This window comes from Lucilia sericata, unplaced genomic scaffold (assembly GCF_015586225.1).
Source record: "Lucilia sericata isolate MDLA Ls3-8-SP2 unplaced genomic scaffold, ASM1558622v1 Contig000354F_arrow, whole genome shotgun sequence".
Classification (NCBI taxonomy): Eukaryota; Metazoa; Arthropoda; class Insecta; order Diptera; family Calliphoridae; genus Lucilia; species Lucilia sericata.
Window position 1 is genome coordinate 26,012 of NW_023994374.1, and position 20,323 is coordinate 46,334.

General features: G+C 30.1%; 1 protein-coding gene across 1 annotated transcript in view; it reads right to left on the reverse strand.

Annotated features, from left to right (window-relative positions):
* LOC119604037 (serine-rich adhesin for platelets-like) overlaps positions 1–20,323 on the reverse strand; it is a 302,563-nt gene that overhangs the window by 25,828 nt on the left and 256,412 nt on the right. Inside the window, exons 8-10 of the mRNA XM_037956367.1 lie at positions 9,516–10,546; positions 7,017–8,040; positions 6,788–6,830 (exon numbers count right to left, since the gene is read on the reverse strand). Coding sequence (XP_037812295.1) covers positions 6,788–6,830; positions 7,017–8,040; positions 9,516–10,546 — 2,098 coding nt within the window. The remainder of the gene's footprint in view (positions 1–6,787; positions 6,831–7,016; positions 8,041–9,515; positions 10,547–20,323) is intronic.

Sequence of the window (20,323 nt, forward strand, 5' to 3'; positions counted from 1 at the left end):
TATTTCGACTTTTTTTCGACTATTTTTTTACATTTTTTCGAGTTTTTCCGACTATTTTAGAGTTTTTGACCTCTTTTCCACTTTTTTTAAAATTTTCGACTCTTTTCGACTTTTCGACTTTTTCCGACTTTTCGACTTTTTTCGACTTTACGACTTTTTTCGACTTTTCGACTTTTTTCGACTTTCTTCGACTTTCTTCGACTTTTTTCGACTTATCGACTTTTTTCAACTTTTTTCAAGTTTTTTCGACTTTTCGACTTTTTTCGACTTTCCGATTTTTTGACTTTTCGACTTTTATTTACAAAGTCGACTTTTCGACTTTTTTCATAGACGATAGTCGAGTTATCGACTTTTTTGGAACAAAATAGTCGACTTCGACTTTTCGACTTTTTTCGCCAAACGTCGATTGTTCGATTATTCGAAAGTCGATTTATAGAACCCTAATAATTACTGTAACTATTAATGATGAGTTTATTAACTGAGGTTTGAAGCTAAAAATGAAATAGGAGGAATGATCAAATCATTTTCTGAAGGGGACTTTGTATGGGGGCTAGGGTCAAACGAGGCCCTTACGAACTAACTAACTAACTAACTAACTAACTAACTAACTAACTAACTAACTAACTAACTAACTAACTAACTAACTAACTAACTAACTAACTAACTAACTAACTAACTAACTAACTAACTAACTAACTAACTAACTAACTAACTAACTAACTAACTAACTAACTAACTAACTAACTAACTAACTAACTAACTAACTAACTAACTAACTAACTAACTAACTAACTAACTAACTAACTAACTAACTAACTAACTAACTAACTAACTAACTAACTAACTAACTAACTAACTAACTAACTAACTAACTAACTAACTAACTAACTAACTAACTAACTAACTAACTAACTAACTAACTAACTAACTAACTAACTAACTAACTAACTAACTAACTAACTAACTAACTAACTAACTAACTAACTAACTAACTAACTAACTAACTAACTAACTTGCTTACTAACTAAGTTTTACCGATTTTTGTAGAGATGCTAGAACATTAAACATAATTATGAGCTCTAAAGCCCTATTCGGGGGTACGATTGTATGGGGGTTATGCTAAATAATGGATCTATTTCTTCCATTTTCAATAGGCTTCGTCCTTGGGTCTATGGTGGAGTATGTGCAAAATTCCATAAAATTATTTTGAAAATTGCAGCATGAACACAGACGGACAGACTCAGAAAGTGATTCTGAGCCGATTGGTATACCTTAAGGAGAATTACAAATATGAGAACAAACGCATTATACCTTTCTTACTATAGTGGTGTAGAGCATCAAAATATGAAAAGATCGTACTCGTTAATGAATTCTCAAAGTAATAACTTCCGAATTTTCATATTCGCGGAGTGTGTGACAAGCGACCTGTAGCTTGTGCACAATGTTTACTTGAACACACAGGCGGATAGACAGACGGACGTGCTCAAAAAGTAATTCTGCGCTGATTAGTATACTTTAAGGCTGAGCCGAATGGTATACTTTAAGGAGAATTACAAACACCAGCACAAACGCATAATACCCTAGTGGTATAGGTAATAAATTCTGAATCACTGTTTGAAATTTCAAAACAAAATGAAGATCGAGCAAATTACTTATAACAGGATCATAATTTATCTTTTCATAGAGAATCAATCAATACTTAATTTAAATTCGTAAATATGCATCAGCATAAATTTCCTCCTTTATAGACATTTAAAATTTTTAAACATTCTTAAATACTCCATAATTTACTTCTAATTTACATATAGTTCATATAAGAATAATACCAATTTATTTAAGAAATTATCGTGAATATGAAATGATCGTACATATGTTAATAGAATAACCTAACTTTAAAGGCCATTTATTAGTGATTTAATAGTTTTTCTTAACTATTTACATAAACTTTACCTACACCTTAATATAAATTCAAAGTAAAAACAATATAACTGACATTTACCAGAGCAATGTACACATCATTATTATCATCATCATCATCAAACAACACAACACTCAACATCCTTTTTTAGTCAACTGGTGTTATTACTGAAAAAGGACCTTGCCACAACTAGCAATTTAATCCGTTTTTACTCATGTGGCCAATAATAAACAAAAGAAAATAAAATCTGTACAAGAAGTACAAAATAAAACAAAAACGTAATGTAAAGAGAAAAGAATATAAAGTGAGAGATACCAGAAACAAACAACGGCTCATAGGTGGGTGGGAAAAGGGGGTATTAAATGTACGTCATCATCAATTGACAAGATTGACAGCAATTTTTGGTTTTTATTTATTGTTTATTGTTGCTGCTATAGTAGTAGCAATACTTGTTGTTATTGTTGTTGTTGTTTATGTATTGACTGGAATTAAATTCAAGTGTTGCCATTGATGGATGTGATGTTTGCCTCTACAATGATAAACTCATACACATCTTTCATCTTCAATTTAACAATAAAAAACAACAAAAAAGCAACAAGCCTTTTTAATCAATTGTTTATAGACAGTTTTCGTTTTGAATGTCACTTGTCAATTGAGTTGGTATAAAGAAAAAATTAAAATGAAAGTAATCAAGCATTTATTGTTTTATATGTTTTATTACTGAGGATTTTAAATTTAAATACAAAGAGAGATTTTTTTTGGGTTTTAATAGATTTATGAAAGCTTTTTTTTTTCATTTTTAGCAAAAAAGAAACAAAAAAATTATTTATACTTTATATTGATTTTGTTAAAAGAGCAAAATTGATTGCATTTTTGTAAATCTTAAATTAATTGTTGTTATTTTTTAAAATGTCAAAAAATCGATATTTCTTCTGAAATATTTTTAGGTTATAAACAAATTTATTTCTAGAATTAATTTTTTAACCAGGAAATGTGTGTTTTTGAAGTCATCATTTTATGCGTCAGTGCACATAATGCAAAAATTTTATTTACACATTTAAACAGATTGTAATATTGAGTAAAATTATAAACATTTAATTGCTTTGAAAAAGTTTTAATTTAATTTCATTATTTTTTATTCATAATTCAGAAAATTTTTTAAATATTTCTTAGAATTTTCGAAAATTTCTTAAAAATCTTACATTTTGAATAATATAAAATTTCATGAAAATTTTGAAATTATTTTTTAAATTTTTTAGTTCCAAATTCAATTTAATTGAAGAAACTGACCACAAAGAATTATTTTTATGACATTAGTTTAACAAATTGAAGAGTTTTTCGAACATAAGTTCGAATTTTCAGCATAATATTACATTGTAGTGAATATGAGTATAAGGAAACTGATTATAATCTATATATATAAAAGAGTAGCGTTACTGACTGACTGATTCATCATCGCACAGCCCAAACGGCTGAACCTAGAATCATGAAATTTTGACAGTAGATATGTTTTTGGTTATGTGAATCCACTAAGGAGGGATTTTTGAAAATTTGTACATTTACGGGTAAAAAGGGGAAAAAACGGGTAAAACAGGTTTACTTAATTATCTTACACAATATTAGTGATACAAGAAAAATTTTAAATACACCTGTATCTACTCTTAAAATGAGCAGATGGGTGTCTGGTACTTTTTTGAAATTCGTACTTTTAAGGGGTAAAAATGTGTAACAATTGTGATTTTGGTACCTTTTTTGGCCCTTTATAACTTTTGAACTAATTAGCATAATAAAATTTGTATAAATATTTTGGATACATCTCCCAAAATTATGAGACACCTGTTTCGTACTTTTTTAATATTCAGTCCTTTTTGGGTGTTAAAGGGAGAAAAATGTATTTATGGTACTTTGTTTTAGCCAATTAAGAAAACTTTTTCGGTTTATTGAATTATTCCTATTAAATTACAGACTAACTCTGTAATATTTCTTGTAATAAAATTTTTGCTATTTCACTGGGTAAAAAAGTACCAAAAAGGGAAATTTAATTTTATTCAAACTCATTGAGCCAATTTTTATAAATTTTAAAAAAGTAGTTTATTTACTCACACAAAATAAGCTGTTGGTATATTATTTTGGAATTCGAGTACTAAGAAATATATGGGACCAAATTCGAGTAAATTGTTTGGTACTTTTTGAAAGCACTATTTTTCTGGAACAAATGAATGCAGATTTGAATCGTTTGAGTTTTATCTGTGATATATAGTTTTACATAAGTATGGAACATTTTGTAAACTTAATTCTCAAAAAAGTATATTTCTAAGCGAAAAGGGAAAAAATTTTACTATTTTCATTAGTACTTTCCACTAAGGTAGAATTTATTCCACTTTTGGTACTTTTTCATTCTTCAAATGATACTTTGTATGTTTTGTAATATGAATTCAAAACACATGATTATTAAACATACACGGTCCTCATTGAATAAGATTCTTTAAGAGAGAACTTTTTAGTACTTTTTATATCATAAATGGTACTTTTTTAATTTTCTAAAATATTCCGAGAACATAAATTTTAACATACGTGGTCTTGACTAAATAATATTCTGTAAGTGGGAAGTATTTGATACTTTTTTATTCTTCAAATGGTACCTTTTAGATTCTTTATAATGGTTAACCGGAACACACGGTCCTTATTAAATGAGAATTTATTGAGAGAGATTTTTGTACTTTTTCGTTTTTCCGATGGTACTTTTTGATATTTTTACGATATTGAACATAGAAATATAAAAGTTAAAATAAAATAAGGTCCCTAGTGAATGAGAATCTACTGAAAGGGACTTTTGGTACTTTTTCATTTCATCAAATTATATTTTTTGAATTGTCTATAATATTTAACACAGAAACATAAAATTTTTGATTAAATAAGAGGTATTTTTTAGTACTTTTTTTCAAATAGTTATTTCGAATTTTTTTTTATAATGTGGAAGCTAAACGAATGAAACTAAAAATACAAGCTTCTTCCTGAATGCGAATTTATTCATGTGATATTGAACGTAAAAAACTGAAACATTAAAAAATTTTTAAATCAATTTTAATTTTCTATAAAAGTAAACAAAATTTTGTATGTATTTAATTTAAGTTAGGGTACCGAAGCACCCAGGGTATGCTAGTTCAATATAAAACTTTTAAAATTTCATAATACAATGGACGTTACGTGTTACTATGACACGGCGATGTCCTAGCAGATGATTAAAACCTCTAAATACTTTGTAACTAATGTAAATGTACTATTGTATCTATTAGACGTATGTAAAGACATACCACAGAAAGTGAAACTTTACACTTCTTCTCCTTCAAAAGTAGATTAGTGGTCTACATTTTAACATATGTATAATGAATAGCTATATATGATAATCACGCAAAAATATAATTCTACATAGTTGATACTTAAATAAACTAGTTTCTAAATACATATATTCTCATATTTATTATTGTTATAAAGAAAACACGACAATAATTTGCATAATATAATTGAATATTATTTTTCAATTAAACTGCATAAATCTATTAATCTTTACCAAAAGCATACAAAATCTTCTTACTTTTCTTTAGCAACAAAAAAAAAAAAAAAAGTTAAATCAAACCATTAATAGAAGATGCTCAGACAACTCAGTCAACTAATCAAGAATATTGTATGAATAAATAAAATAGCAATAACTTGATGTCAAAGTCTATTAAAATCTTAAAGCTTAACGAAAAAAGAAAAAAAAATAGTCAAAATCAAAGTAAACACTCTATACACTATTTAAATTAAATGTGCAACAAGAAGAAAAAAAAAAAAAAGAAATAAATCTATTTAAGATTACCTACATCGGCGAAAAATAAACAAAATATGAATATATTCATATTCCTTAAAAGATCACCACTTGACAGTTAATAAAAAAGAGTAGATGTAGAAGAGTCTAAAGTGTATATACTAACAACGACCATTGAAAAATGATTAAATAATTAATCACTCATTCACATCATGGCAACGTAAAGCCTAACTAAGAAAAGCAACTGGTAAGAAATAGCGTTGCAAAGATCTATTTGCAAAAAGAAACAAACTATCTTAAAGACCTCCATAGAAGATCTCATTTAGTTGAATGGTTGCTGTGGTGCAGATCAGTGATTAAAAGAGTTAAATAACTTTGTTCTTTTGAAGTTTCAATAATTTGAGAACTAAACGCGACTAAAGAGAATATCGGAAACTTAGGCAATAGCTAATCGGATGCTTCCTTAGGTTATTAGGGAATGTTCTAGTCTTAAGTAAGTTTGTGGATTCATTTTCCACTAAAGTCTCTGGGAAAGGGGTGCATAACAGGACCGATAGTGACATTTCTTCGGATCTGATGTAACATTCTCCTTACAAACTAACTAAATAACAGATCAACCCACTTACTAGCCAAAGAAATCTTTTGAAAATTTTACGAATATTCTTTCAAAGGGATTTGCTAAAAAAGCTCATAGATATGTTAATTTTAAATATAACCTTTTATGGAGTTAACGGGCAACAAATATACATAGTTCAGCTCCCATCGGTATTCTTTACAAATTAAACTTATACCCATAAAGAAATAAAATTTAGACGAAGTAGATAGAATTCAGGATTGAATTACTTTAAAACTCTGCTTATATAATATGTAAAAATATATGTATGCTTATTAGTTCATTACAAAGTTTAACAAAACAAAAACTAGATTTAGACGCCACCATGGCAAAAAAAAAAGCAAGCCTTAAACAAAACTTGACAAGATGAAGGGCAACACAATAAAAAAAAAAACTATATAGCAACAATCATCAAAACTATTAAGAACTATAAAATTTTCTTACTCACCTGCTAAATAGCGATCACTTTGAGAACGTGAATAGCGAAGGGTCTAGAATAAAGGAACAAATAAACGTAAGAAAAAAAAGTTAATAAAAAACTGAATCAACAAATACTTAAAATTTACATCAAGGGAAAACTTTTGACTTCTCTTAATCAACATTTAATTAAACTTTTAAATACAAAGAAGTCCCACAGTTCAACCTTTATGTAAATCAGCCAATTGGCAAACACTTACCACATTCTGGTTGGCAAAGTCATCACGACGTTTCTCTTGTTTCAATAACAAAGGCGCCGAATTTGATTTCGTTGAGAGCTCTTGGGTATCTAAAATTTCATGACCACTATGCAGCGAGGCACTGCTAGGCGAAGGTAATTCATGGAAATGTGTAGGCGCCAACAGTGACTGAAAGGGTTCTTGGCGCAAAGCCAACGAAAGTTGATTACGATCCTTGTGACGATCTCTTAAATGTTGTAGTTTACGTGCCAGCTGGGCTTGCGACTGGTGATGAGCATGAAATTGTGTTTGCTGGGTGGCCGTATGATGATGATTGTAAGAATTGGGTAACGATGAGGTGTCTAACGAGTGACTGCGACATTTTTGTGCTCTACTGTTATGTGGGGAACCGTGTAAAGTTTGTGTGGGATATGGTACCATTATGGGGGAAGCAGCATATTTGCGTCTTAAAACCACACCACTGGTATCACTTTGAGAGCCATTGTTAAGGGAACTATTGGTTCTAGTACTGTTGCTGCCAGCACTAGCACTGCTATTATCACCATCTTCGGTGTAATCACAATCACAATATGTAACCACCTCAAAATCATCATGACCCTCATCATCTTCATCAACCATATCGTAATCATCCATATCTTCCTCGTTAACTTCCTTAAGAGATTTAGTGTCTGTCTCTCCCACCTCATCATCATCATCTTCGTCATGAGTCTCATCACATAAACTTAATACCTCAAGAAGATCAGGATCATCGGAAGAGGTAACTGAACTTCCTTTTTGGAATTTCATTTTCCTTAAAACATCTAAACTGGTTATGGATTCATTGTCCTGTTGATTGTGGTGATGATGATGGTGGTGATGACGATGTGGCATACCTCTCCAATAGGAGATATCTTTGGGTGGTGTAGCTGTACCAATACCACTCTCATTATTATCATTTTCCATACCCGAACTATCTAGTGATATACCAGATTTACCAGAACTTAAAACACCAGATGCTTCTTCACAAGCCGAGGATGAAGTGGAGCTACAAAGAAACAAACACACACAAAAACAAGAAAATAAGATTAAAAAACTTTAACAATTTTGTTGCATTATTAGTTAAGATATTAAGTGTTAATGAATGAGTACATGAATGACTTCGAGTAAACTATACAAGTTTTGCTGTATGTTTTTTTCGCTCTTTCTCGCAATTCTTAAACAAGTGTCAACATGTCAGTAGATTTCATAATTCATATCTGAAAAACACTTGACAGTTCAAGGAGTTTTTAATGAATTAAATAGTTTATTTCTTCATTTCTTTTAACACAGCCTAGCAGACAAGAACTTTAACGAAATATGTATTAACGAAATTAATCACAATGTCATTAATAATGTTGTTATTTGTCAACACGCAAAGCTTTTGAAAAGCGGTCTGCTTTGTTTAGTTGTATTTTAATCGTGTTTCTTTCAACTTGTAGAACTGCTTAAGAGCTTTAAGATTAAAAAGGAAGCTGGTTTATAATGTGTGTTTTTTTATTTTCATTTCATTTCTAAATGTGTTCTATTAGAAGAAGCTTATAAAGACAAGTTCATTGAATTCTATGAGCGGAGCTGTTGGTAAGTGAAATTGTTACCAATCTCAATTAAGGTCACTTTGAACGAACTTGCAATTTTAGTAAATTTTCATAATTTCTCTAATTTCTCAAAATTTTCTTTTAAAAAAGGAAGTTTTGTTTAAATAAAATAAAAATGTTTTTTTTTTTTTTTTCTTGAAACTTAAATGAAAAATTTTTAAAAAACTTGACTCCAGTTTCAACAATTTTGTTTAAGACCAAAACACAACAAAGTTATCGAACAAATTGTAAATGACATTTATAGCTTTCACACTTACAATTGGATTCTTCGAAGAAATCTCCATTGAAAACTTAGATTTAATTTGAAATTTATGCTGCATTATAAAATAAAACTCTCTAAGGAGATTATTAGCCAAAAAATAAAATTCTAACACAAGAAAAGCATTAAACAAAGATTAAAGTTTAACAAAAAAACATTCCAAACAACTCCCCAAAGAGGCCACACATAAACAGCTCAAGCAGACAGTCGTACAAAGTTACCAACAGCCAAGCTAGTCACTTAGGCAGGCGCATTAGCCATGGACATTAGAGCGGCCCCGTTTGTAGGGAGAAAATATTATGGACTGATGTTTCCACCGAAAATGAAAGCTTGGTTCATTTTAAGATATCACATTACCTTTGATCCAGCTCACCGAATATTGATGCTAGGACAAAAATTTTCAAAAATTATAACTTATAATTTAGCAGTAATACCAGCCATCTCCATTTTTGGGTCACCCTAATGGACACACTTCTACAGTTAAAAAGACTCTTTAAGTAATTATGTCTCAATGGATTAGAAACATAAAGAATCGAATTACAACAAAAACACACTCACATAGACAAACATTGTATTCTTTTCATGCAACAATCAAATCAAAATGTTATAAATGATGATGATACTTACTTATTGTCTTCATCGACGGCGCCAACACTCCTTAATATCGATTCCTCCGATGTCCAGATAGTAGAGGTTGAACCTTTTTTGGTAGCATCACTGCCATGTAATAGATGATGATAACTTGTTGCATTATGCTGTTGTGTTTGTGTTTGTTGTTGTTGCTGTGTTAACGGGCTAGAGTTAACTTGTTTACCAGCAACACAGGTCATCACACCACCAGCCGCTATACAGGGGGAGTTGGTGGAAACGGAAAGTTTTTTTGGTATTGCCGCCGTCATGGCAGATGATGATGAGGATGACGATGTTGTCATAAGATTTTTATGTTTATTATTATTGTTCAAATTGCTGCTGCTGCTGCTGTTACTATTGTTGCCGCTATAGTTGCAATAGTGATTTTGTTGCATTAAGGCTGACAATTGTTGGCTTTGATCTATGGAAGTATTGCGTATATTATCCATTTCAATATTCAATTGACGTAAACGTTTCTGTTGTAAAGTTTCTAAATCTGTTGTTGAGGACGTAGAGGCTTCTTTTAAAGCACCATTGGCCAATGAAGCTGATGGCAATGTCTCCTCAATTTTTAATATGGTTGTTGGAGTTATTTTAGTTGACATCGTTGACTTAGTGTCATTAGTTGTTTTCGACATCGAGCAGGAGGCAGCAGTTAAAGCATTTAAAGCGGCTTCATTGCTTTGGAAATTTGTCAGATTCTGTTGCAGCAGTTGTTGTTGTTGTTGTTGTTGCTGCTGATCAAATGTAGCATTAAATATACTGCCTCCTGCTAAACTATTACGTTGTTGCCTTTTACTATGCGACGTTGCACTTGTATTACTGCCACATGTTGCCTTATTGCCATGATTATGATGTAGTTGTTGGTAAATATTATGCGAAGGCGATGGTGTCGGTGCCGATAATGTTCTCAGGTAGGCAACATTCGTTTTAGTCACATTGCCACCTGAACTTGTTGTTGCCGCCGTACCACTTGTATTATCTAAACGTCCGCAATCAAGGTTAAATGATTGTAATGGTATAGTTGCCTAGAAATGGTAAAAAATAGCAAAAAAAAATTATAAATATGTTAAAAAAACGTTGAAAAGAAATCTTTAAATTTAAAAATAAAGAATGAAATAGTATATATAGAAAACTAAACTCTGCTATGGACAAACCAACAAAAAAAAAAATCATGATTATAATGATAATCATGGTTGCTGTGGTTGCAACTAAATGAATTCCTTTGCAATTTTTCTTCTGTTTTCATCTTCTCTGCCCAAAAATGAACCCCATGCTGTCTTATCAGTGTCTCTTCTGTAAGAGACACCGCCATATGTTCACTTTGTTCGTTTAGTTGTTTCGTTGGCTTAGCTTCTTTTCTTAGTAAGTTGGCTAGCTGGCTAGTCAGTTGCTTTGTATACTACTTAGTTGTTACGTTTGTAACTATTTAGTGTTTCATTTTTTTTCTTCATCAGGTTTTGTTTTCTTTTTTTTCGAAATAGTTGCCATCTCGGTAGGTTAACTATTTATGAAAGCGACATGTTCCAAAATGTCATGAATCGTAAATGCGCGTGATTGAACAACAATACCTGACTTCAAGTTCAAAGGATGCACTAAGAGAATTGCTGAGTAGAAATTTTTTTTTTTATATAAAATATCTTCCCTTAAACTTTGGAACTTTTGAATTATGTGAGATTTCCAAAGAATTAATCAAAATTTTATTTATTTTGGTCTCGAAGGACCATTTATATAATGTAATTTTTCTATTGAATCTGTTCCTAGTTCTAGTGCTGCGATTTCTTAATGAATTTGATTTTCGTCCCTATATTAATCTTTGAAAGGAACAGAAAAGTAGTTTTTTCCCTAATGATCACTAGTTTCCAAATGTACTTTGTGAATTCGATTAATTGGGTTCGAAGGACCAATTTTTAATTACTTTTTTATATATAATATCTGCAATTAAACTTTGAAATTTCTGAATTGTGTGTGACATCAAAAGAATTAATTAAAATTTAATTTACTTTGGGCTCGAAGAACCATTTTTTTCTATTTGAATCATTTTTCTATTGAATCTATTCTTAGTTCCAGTACTGCGATTTCTTAAAGATTTTGAATATATTTATCTTTGTTTTTCTTTATGGTTTGAAGAATACAAATATGCTCTTCTTTATGGTTCGAAGTACTTAAGAAAAAGCTTTACTATAATGTAGAAACATAAAGACAGGCTTTTGAGATTTTTTAGAAAACAGAGCCCAGAAACAGATTATTTTTCTAAATAGCTCCTATAACGATCAGTGGATCAGGTATCCAACTTGAATTCTTTCTTTTCTGGTTCATAGAAAACGAGTGTCAAGTTTATGCGCTTTACTATTCTTTCAGGTTCGAAGGACCCAAAACAAAAAAGCATTAAGATAATGTAGGCTTATAAAAGGAGAAATTTGAGCTTTAAAAAAGTATTTTTTCCCTTGCCCCCATGAATTTAAATTTAATTTTAAAAGCTTTCAAGTTTCTTCTCTCCACTCTTAAGGTAATGTTCATAGAACCCAAAATAAACAGCTTTTGTAAGTCATTAAACGTTTTAATTATATTTTTAATTACATCTCTATAATAAAAGGCTTCATTCTAAATCTAGTAAAACATTTCTTTCAGTGTGGTCAGCTGAAAAAAATATACATATACTATGTAACAACTACTACCAGCATCTTTTTCATATTGTATTCAGAAATGTTGTAAAGAAAAAAAAAAAAAATAAAGATTTCCGTTTCGATTTTTTAAGACTTTTTAAGGACCTTGAATGCGTAATGAGTTTTGCTTCAACGCTGATCTTATTCATGATCATAGTCAGCGTCGTCATCACCAGCATCAGTTCAGTTTTTGTTTTTCTTTTATATATTTTTTTCCAAGCTTTTTTTTTTGTAGGCAACATTTTATCATTCTCATCATGGTATTGCCAACGTATTCACTTCAATTCACTACTCTACTCACTATTCACTATTGTATTTTTATGTAAATTTTTTCACAATTTTTTTTTCAGAAAAAAATTGTTCAACTTCTTTGTATTTTTATTTAAAATCAGTATATATTTTTGTTGTTGCATGTATAAATAAACTATCGTCTTTGACTATAAGCGTCAAAGCATATCATTTATGTTGAACACAGAAGACATTTGACAATTTTCAGTTTTTTTTTTCTTTCATTCGTTTGTAATTCAGTGAGAGAGTAGAATGTTGTCTTAAGAACACAATTGATATTGAGGATGTTGCTGACGTTGTTGGCTGATGATGATGATGGCCTTTTTACTAAGGCTAATACCATTTCATATGGTCTATTGTCTGTTATTATATTTGTGATGGGTTCCTGAGCGGCATAAATATATTTTATATTTGTTTTGTATACAATTTTCGGTTTAGCTTTAGAACAAACGTACCCATCATCAAGGTTGTATTCAAATTTATGAGACATTAAAATGACAACAATGTTTTTTGGCTGTATATATGTGAATGTTGCTAAACATTATTGACATTATATGCAGTTTGATATGGTATAAAAGTTTTTAAAGATTGCTTTGTGTTTTTTTTTTCTTGGTAGGAGTTTTTCAAACAATTTAGCTTCTTATTAAAACAAAAATACTAAATTTTTATTAACAAAGTTCAGGGTCATGGTTGATGCAATTAGTAATGAATATGAACAACAAGTTCAAAGATTTAAATTGACATTTGGTAAAAAGTTTTATTTAAAGATTTTGTTAAAAGGTTAAGGTTACTTGTATAGCGAAGAAGAATACAAATTCTTCTCTGTCCAGAGATTTTTACTAATTTATAATTCAAGTTAAGTTTTTCTTCTTTTCTTTAATTAAACAGAGAAAATACATTTTTAAGCAATTTGTTGTAAAATAAAATAAAATTTTAATTATTTATAAACTCATCTTAAAACCTACACACGCAGCCAATTTTTAATAATTCACATTTATAGTGTTTTCCTTTTTTTTATTATTTAAACATTTGCAATATATAAATACTTTTTTTAAACTCTTTTTATTTAATTAATACAACATGGTTTGTAAATTACACTGGAGGACTTGCATTAAATATATTATTGAAAAAAATCACTGCACTGCTCTCCTGTAAACGAGCCAGCGGTAGTAAATGTAATTAAATGGGAGAAAAAAAAAAAGTTTTAACTGAAAAAAAAAAAAAAAATTCAGCCAAATGGCGACATAAACCATATTTGGTCAATAGCAAGACAGACGCTACAACGACATTTAATGAAATTAAAATTACAACAGCAACAAAAAAAATTGCTGCAATCGCAACAATTGTCAATAGGCCTATAGACAAATACTGTTGCAGCAGCATCGACTGAAACATCAGTACAAAATCCCAACAAACAAACAACTAAAAAAACAATGAAATGTATGTTACACAATGTTGTAATTGCAGAGGACATGATAAAAATCAAAAGTCTTTTTTTGTTTTTGTATAATAATACAAAAAATAATTTAAAGTTTACAATAGGTACATACATCAAGGACAAAATGTAAGTAAGTTCAATAGGAGTTGTATTACGGTCCACTAAATATGTTGTAGCTACTTTTAGATATCTGTTTGCATTGAGATTTCTGCTCTCGAGCCATCAGTGGCTTAGAATTATTTTTGTTGGACATCAGGGTCCAAATTGTCACCTTTATGATCTATTAACTTCCAACAAATAGAAAAGTTTTGATCACTTCTCTGGATGTGATGACCGAAATAAATTTCGCTCTAAATATAGATTAACAGGATCTATCCCAATTAACCTTCAAACCCTATATCGAGGTGGATACATTGAGAAAAGTTTTATACAAATTATGAACTGTCAAGATAAATAAATCGATAGACAATTTACTATAGGAGTCGATGGAATCCCAAATAGGGGAACTTAAATGTTTTAAAATCAAAGAAATCACATTAAATTTCTCTAGAACGATTTTGAGAAGTAGTTATTGTGATCTTTAAAGTTTACTCCATAAAAACAAAAACACTGGAGCAGTGTACCTTCTAACTTGACCTCGAAATAGAGATCGAAGTAAATGCTGATCGAATATGTTTGATCTCAAAATATCCCGCTAAATAACGTTATGAAGTTTCCAGTAATGTGATTATGATCTTTAAACGATTGTGCAATTATCAGGGCACCTTGAGCATAAGTCGTCATATAGCAGTTGAGATGATATTAATGTAGTGGTGAATGGACTTCAGTAAGTAGAATCTAGAAATATATACAGATATTGCCACTAACATGATCAGCGGGATCGTCTTTTCTATTAAACTTAGTGGCGTAAGGTCTCTCTTTGAGCTCAAACTTCAGAATAAATATTCAAATGTTCTCAATAGCTCTCTTATAGGAGTTAATATAAACTTCTCCATCGATTGAAAAATAGCTATGAGAATGAAATCGAAACCTGTTAATGTCTGCATAAAACCAATATTCTGTATAAGAACAAGGTCAGAAGTCAAACATCTGTTATTTTATTGAAAAGAATATGGACGAGAGGGCCTACTTCAAGACGGAAAGCTTTTGAAGATTCCAGTAATGTGATTATGATCTTTAAACGATGGTGCAATGATCAGGGCACCTTAAGTATAAGTCGTCATACATCAGGTGAGATGATATTAATGTAGTGGTAAATGGACTTCAGTAAGTAGAGTCACGAAATATATACAGATATCCCCACTAACATGATCAGCGGGATAGTCTGGCGCAAGGTTTAAATGCATTAAATCTTAAAAATCTTAAATCTCTTTGAAGCTCAAATTTCAGAATAAATATGCTATTGTTCTCGATAGCTCTCTTATAGGAGTTAATATAAACTTCTCCATCGATTGAAAAATAGCTATGAGAATGAAATCAAAACCTGTTAGTGTCTGCATAAAACCAATATTCTGTATAAGATCAAGGTCGGAAGTCAAACATCTGTTATTTTATTGAAAATAATATGGACGAGACGGTCTATTTTAAGTAGGAAAGCTTACTTTGTGATCTCCAGGGCTTCAGTATTGGTAATCAGATTCAGATAATTCGCTTTTGGGTTAAAATATCTGTCACTGCCGCTAAAATTGATCATGCATTAGGTTGAAAGTTAGAAATCTATCTGTGGTCTGTAGTAAAACACAGCAACAATGCAATAGTAGAAGTCTTTTAAAGTTTAAACAAATATCACTCACAAACTTGGAACTAGCAGGTTAGGGTTCTTTTAGAAATTCTTTGAAACTTTATTAAGGAAGTCTTGTTCAACATTATTTCGTTTAGTAAAAATTTAATGAAAACATGACAAGTACCTTTATAGTTCAAAACTTTTTCTTTTTTATTCTTTTGGTACTCTTCAACTACTGTAATCTTATACACAAAGGAATTGTAACACTTAACTGTGGGTTTGTAATACAAAACATATATAACTGACGAATTTCAACTGAATGAACAAAAACAATGTTTTGAAAAAAAAAAAAAACATACAAAATAAAAACAGCCTGTGGTGCTACGCAAAATGACCAATAAATCATTAAAATCAATTTCCGTTTGTTACAAACAAACATACTTGCGTTTGTTCCTCTTCAACACTGCGTGAATTATATTCATACAGAAAGAAAAACAAGTAAGAAATTATAGTCGGGCGTGGCCGACCATATGATACCCTACACCAGTTATGAATATTAAATGTGATTTATTTTTCATAATAAAGCATTTATCTTCAATATTCCCTTGTTCCGATACATTTAAGCAATTTATGGATGAAAAACTAATTTTCTGAAAGAGGCTTTATATGGGGGCTAGGGGCAAATATGGACCAAGCCCGATAAAATTTTGTGAATATATTTATATTGACATAATATTTTATTGTGCTGAATTTCATCGCGATATTTGTGTTTATAAGTTAATTTGGGACATTCAAGTAACTTTCTGAAGGGGACTTTGTATGGGAGCTAGGGTCAAATGTGGCCCGATCTTTATGAAATTTGGCAGGGTCATCAAGACTTCTATAAAACTTAGTTGTGCCGTATTTTATCGATATATCTGTATATTTAACATAATTATGAGCTCAGAAGCCCTTTTCGGGGGGTTCTGTTGTATGGGGGCTAGGTGAAATAATGGACCGATTTTAACCATTTTCAATAGGCTTCGTCCTTGGGTCAAATAAAACGTGCGTGCCAAATTTCATCCAATTATCTTGAAAATTGCGACCTGTACCTTGCGCACAAGGTTTACATGGACAGCCAGCCAGCCAGCCAGACGGACGGACGGACATAGCTTAATCGACTCAGAAAACGATTCTAAGCCGATTGGTATACTTTAAGGTGGGTCTAGGACGAATATTTTTGTATGTTACAAACATCAGCACAAATCCAATATACCCTCCCCACTAAAGTGGTGTAGGGTATAAATACAGATTTTGTTCAGACCTGACCATGATGATAATGTTGCAGCAAACTGAAAAAAAATTCGTGTGCACTGTTTTCTTTTTAATTTTTTTCTCCTTTACTTGATGCTGTTAGCAGTCAGTACTCGTACTTGTATTAACTGTCAATTGCTTTAATATTGAGAGGCCAATGAAAAATGAGAAAAAAAAACGTTGCAATGCAATTGTCATTTTAACGAACTTTACAGAAACATACTTTAGTATGAGTAAGTAAAAAGTCTGTCTGCCTGGTCCACGCAATATTGTTACCATCATGCTTTTACATTCAATGTTTAAGAATTCTTTTTCCTGTGTTTTTTTTTCGTTTTCTTGCATTTAATGTTGTTAACCTGGTAAAGGATATGTTTTTTTCCTCTAGTACATAGTATTTTTGTGTAAAACATGTTTGAAGACATGTTTCGTCATGTGAGGTAAACGTCTATTTGATGTATTGTTGTGCTTTTAAGTTTTTTACGGTTTAAACTATATAGGTGATAAGGTCAAATTTAAAAGGTGCTTTAGAGTATCTTGCGGAAAATTTAATAGCAATTTAATTAAAAGAACTAGTTCCATAATTTGTGAATGTTCGTCCATTTTAAACTAATTTGAAAATGTATCCGTTATTTTTGTAATTATAAGAAACCTCTTCAAATCTTTTTAAAATATTTAACAGTTTTAGCACTTCCAGGGAGATGACTTGTTATTTTACCCATCACCTTCGTAAGCAGCGTATTCCTATACATATGTATAAGATTGTCATTCTTATGAAGTATATAAGTATGTATATTACGGATTCTTATATGTAGCGTAGTCGCGTAAACTATGTCTGTTGAAATAAGTTTACTGAAGACCTCGGATAACTTCTAGACCCAAATATTTAAAATAGAGAAATTTGCTATATGTACATATATAACAGCCGAACAAATACTAGCTCGAGGTTAAAAAATGGGTGTCGCAGAAAAAAATTAACTGAATACATTGAGATATGTTTTATATCGATTATGATCTGTCAAGATAAAAAGATCAATAAACATTTGATGTAAAGCAATCTAGACTTCTAAAGTTCGATCGGTTGGTTAACGTGGTAGTTCACTGCGCTCGATCAGTTAAGTAGAGTCGAAGAGATACCGTTTTGACCGTACCACTGTAGTAATGTATAGTATTAGATCCAGCCTGTGGCAGTGAGAAATCTCAGAATATCATTAAGCTTAGATCCAGATATCTCACTAAGCTTAGATATGAAGTAACTGCCAAGTTTTAAAGTTTACTCCAGAAACGAGCAGTGTACCTTATAACTTGAGATTCATCTCGAAAAAGAGATTGAATTATATTACCGATCGAACATGTTTGATCTATAGAATATGACTGTAAGTAAGAATAACGTTTTAATGTTTACTCCAGAAATCATACAACTAGCAGTGTACCTTATAACTTGAGATTCATCTCGAAATAGAGATCGAATTAGATTACCGATCGAACATGTTTGATCTATAGAATATGACTGTAAGTAAGAATAAATAAGTAAGTAAGAATCTTTAAAGTTTAACACATAAACCAAACGATCGTTCAATGATCAGGGCACCTGGATCATAAGTTAATATGATCAATATTATCAAAGATCCGTATACAGTAAGTAGAATCTTGAACAATCTGAACAAATTGCAAACGCTCAAATGCGAATCTCCAAAGAATCATGAGAATTAATAATGAAAACAATAATAGAGATCGAACTAGATTACTAATAGAACAAGTTTTATCTCTAGAACAAAGAAATTTGCTATATATAAGACTCGGAAGTTTTATCTCTACAACAAAGAAATTTGCTATATATACGAATCGGAACAGCTAAAAATAGCACTATAACTAGTTTTATATTGTCAATGTCCTAAGAGATAACATTGCTCTTTAGCCATTCTGATATAGACCCAAATAAAATTAGGTATAACTAATTGCATCCAGTTCTATATAATAAGTAAAAAATAGATCCCAAAATTTGTTGAAAATTAAGCGAAAATTTCTTATAATTTTTTTTAAGAAGTTATTAATTTGGCATATATTGAAATTGGGAGAATTCCTGATACAAAAACCCTAAGTGTGTATTCCAAATCTGTGCTTAATTTGTTTAACATTAAGATTCAATTTTGTATACAAGTTTTAGTAACCTTAATATTTTTATATTTTTTGCTAAAACACATCAGTTTGTCCTTAAAAACGCTCAGCTGGAGTTTTTTGTTCACAGTTAAACAACGCAACAGTTGTAGCAGCAGTTCATTGACAAATTTATGGTTTATATTAATAATATCAATGTTTATTTTTTAAAAAATTTTTAAATGTTTCAGATAAGTGTAGATTTGATGTAGATTTCTTTTAAAGCAACATGTTGCTGGCAACATTTTTAAGTTAAAGAAACATATGGAAAGTAATTTTTATAACTCTTTAATTATATCAAATAAAAGTTGTATAAGTGCAACATATAAGAGAGTCTAACCGGAATTGAACTCGTAACCCTCATATAAATAGATTATAGCACTATTTCTTATAAAACTAATACAAGTTTAATTTCTAGTAATAAATTTTCATAAAATTATATCTCATTTTAAATGTATCTAATGGAAATTTCACTCCATTAACAATTAAGCTATTAAAAACTTGTAAAAAATCTAATCTATTTATAAAGTTCTTATACCTTCCATACCGGAATTAACAAACATAAATACCTAATAAAAGTAATCAAAAAAAAATCGAACATTATTATTATTGATATTTTTATATCCAATTCCGCTACTTCTAACACAAAGCTTGATATAAAAGAAAAAACAACTATTAAACAAGATATAAAATTTAACCAGATTCTTAATGTTACAGAAAAAAAGGCAATAAAATATCGACATTAGTTGTCATGTCATATAGTTTCACATTTTGAGGAAGATTCAATAAATACGATCATCAAAAAACTATTAAATAACAAATTAAAAACACAACACAACCATAAACTACAAGAAAACTAACACATTGATAGCTCCAGAATTTTCAAGTTCTTTTTTTTTTTTCTGTTAAAAATAATGACCGCATAAAATAAAAGGGGAGCAGATATAAATTTAATAAAATAAAGAAATAAACATTATAATACTACATTATAGTGCATTTATTACAATATTTCCAATTTTATATTTGATGCATAATTTTTTTCAGATGTTTATTGAAAAACATAGAAAATTTGTCACTATTTTATGTTTGTTTCAAAATTTTATGACATTTAATACAGTATAAATGACCTAAATTAAAGAAAGAAAAAAATAATAATAATAAAATATCATGAGAACATTATTTTAAAGAGCGATCGATATACATATTTATTATTCCTGTTACAAGTTAACCCGCTAGCGGTTTA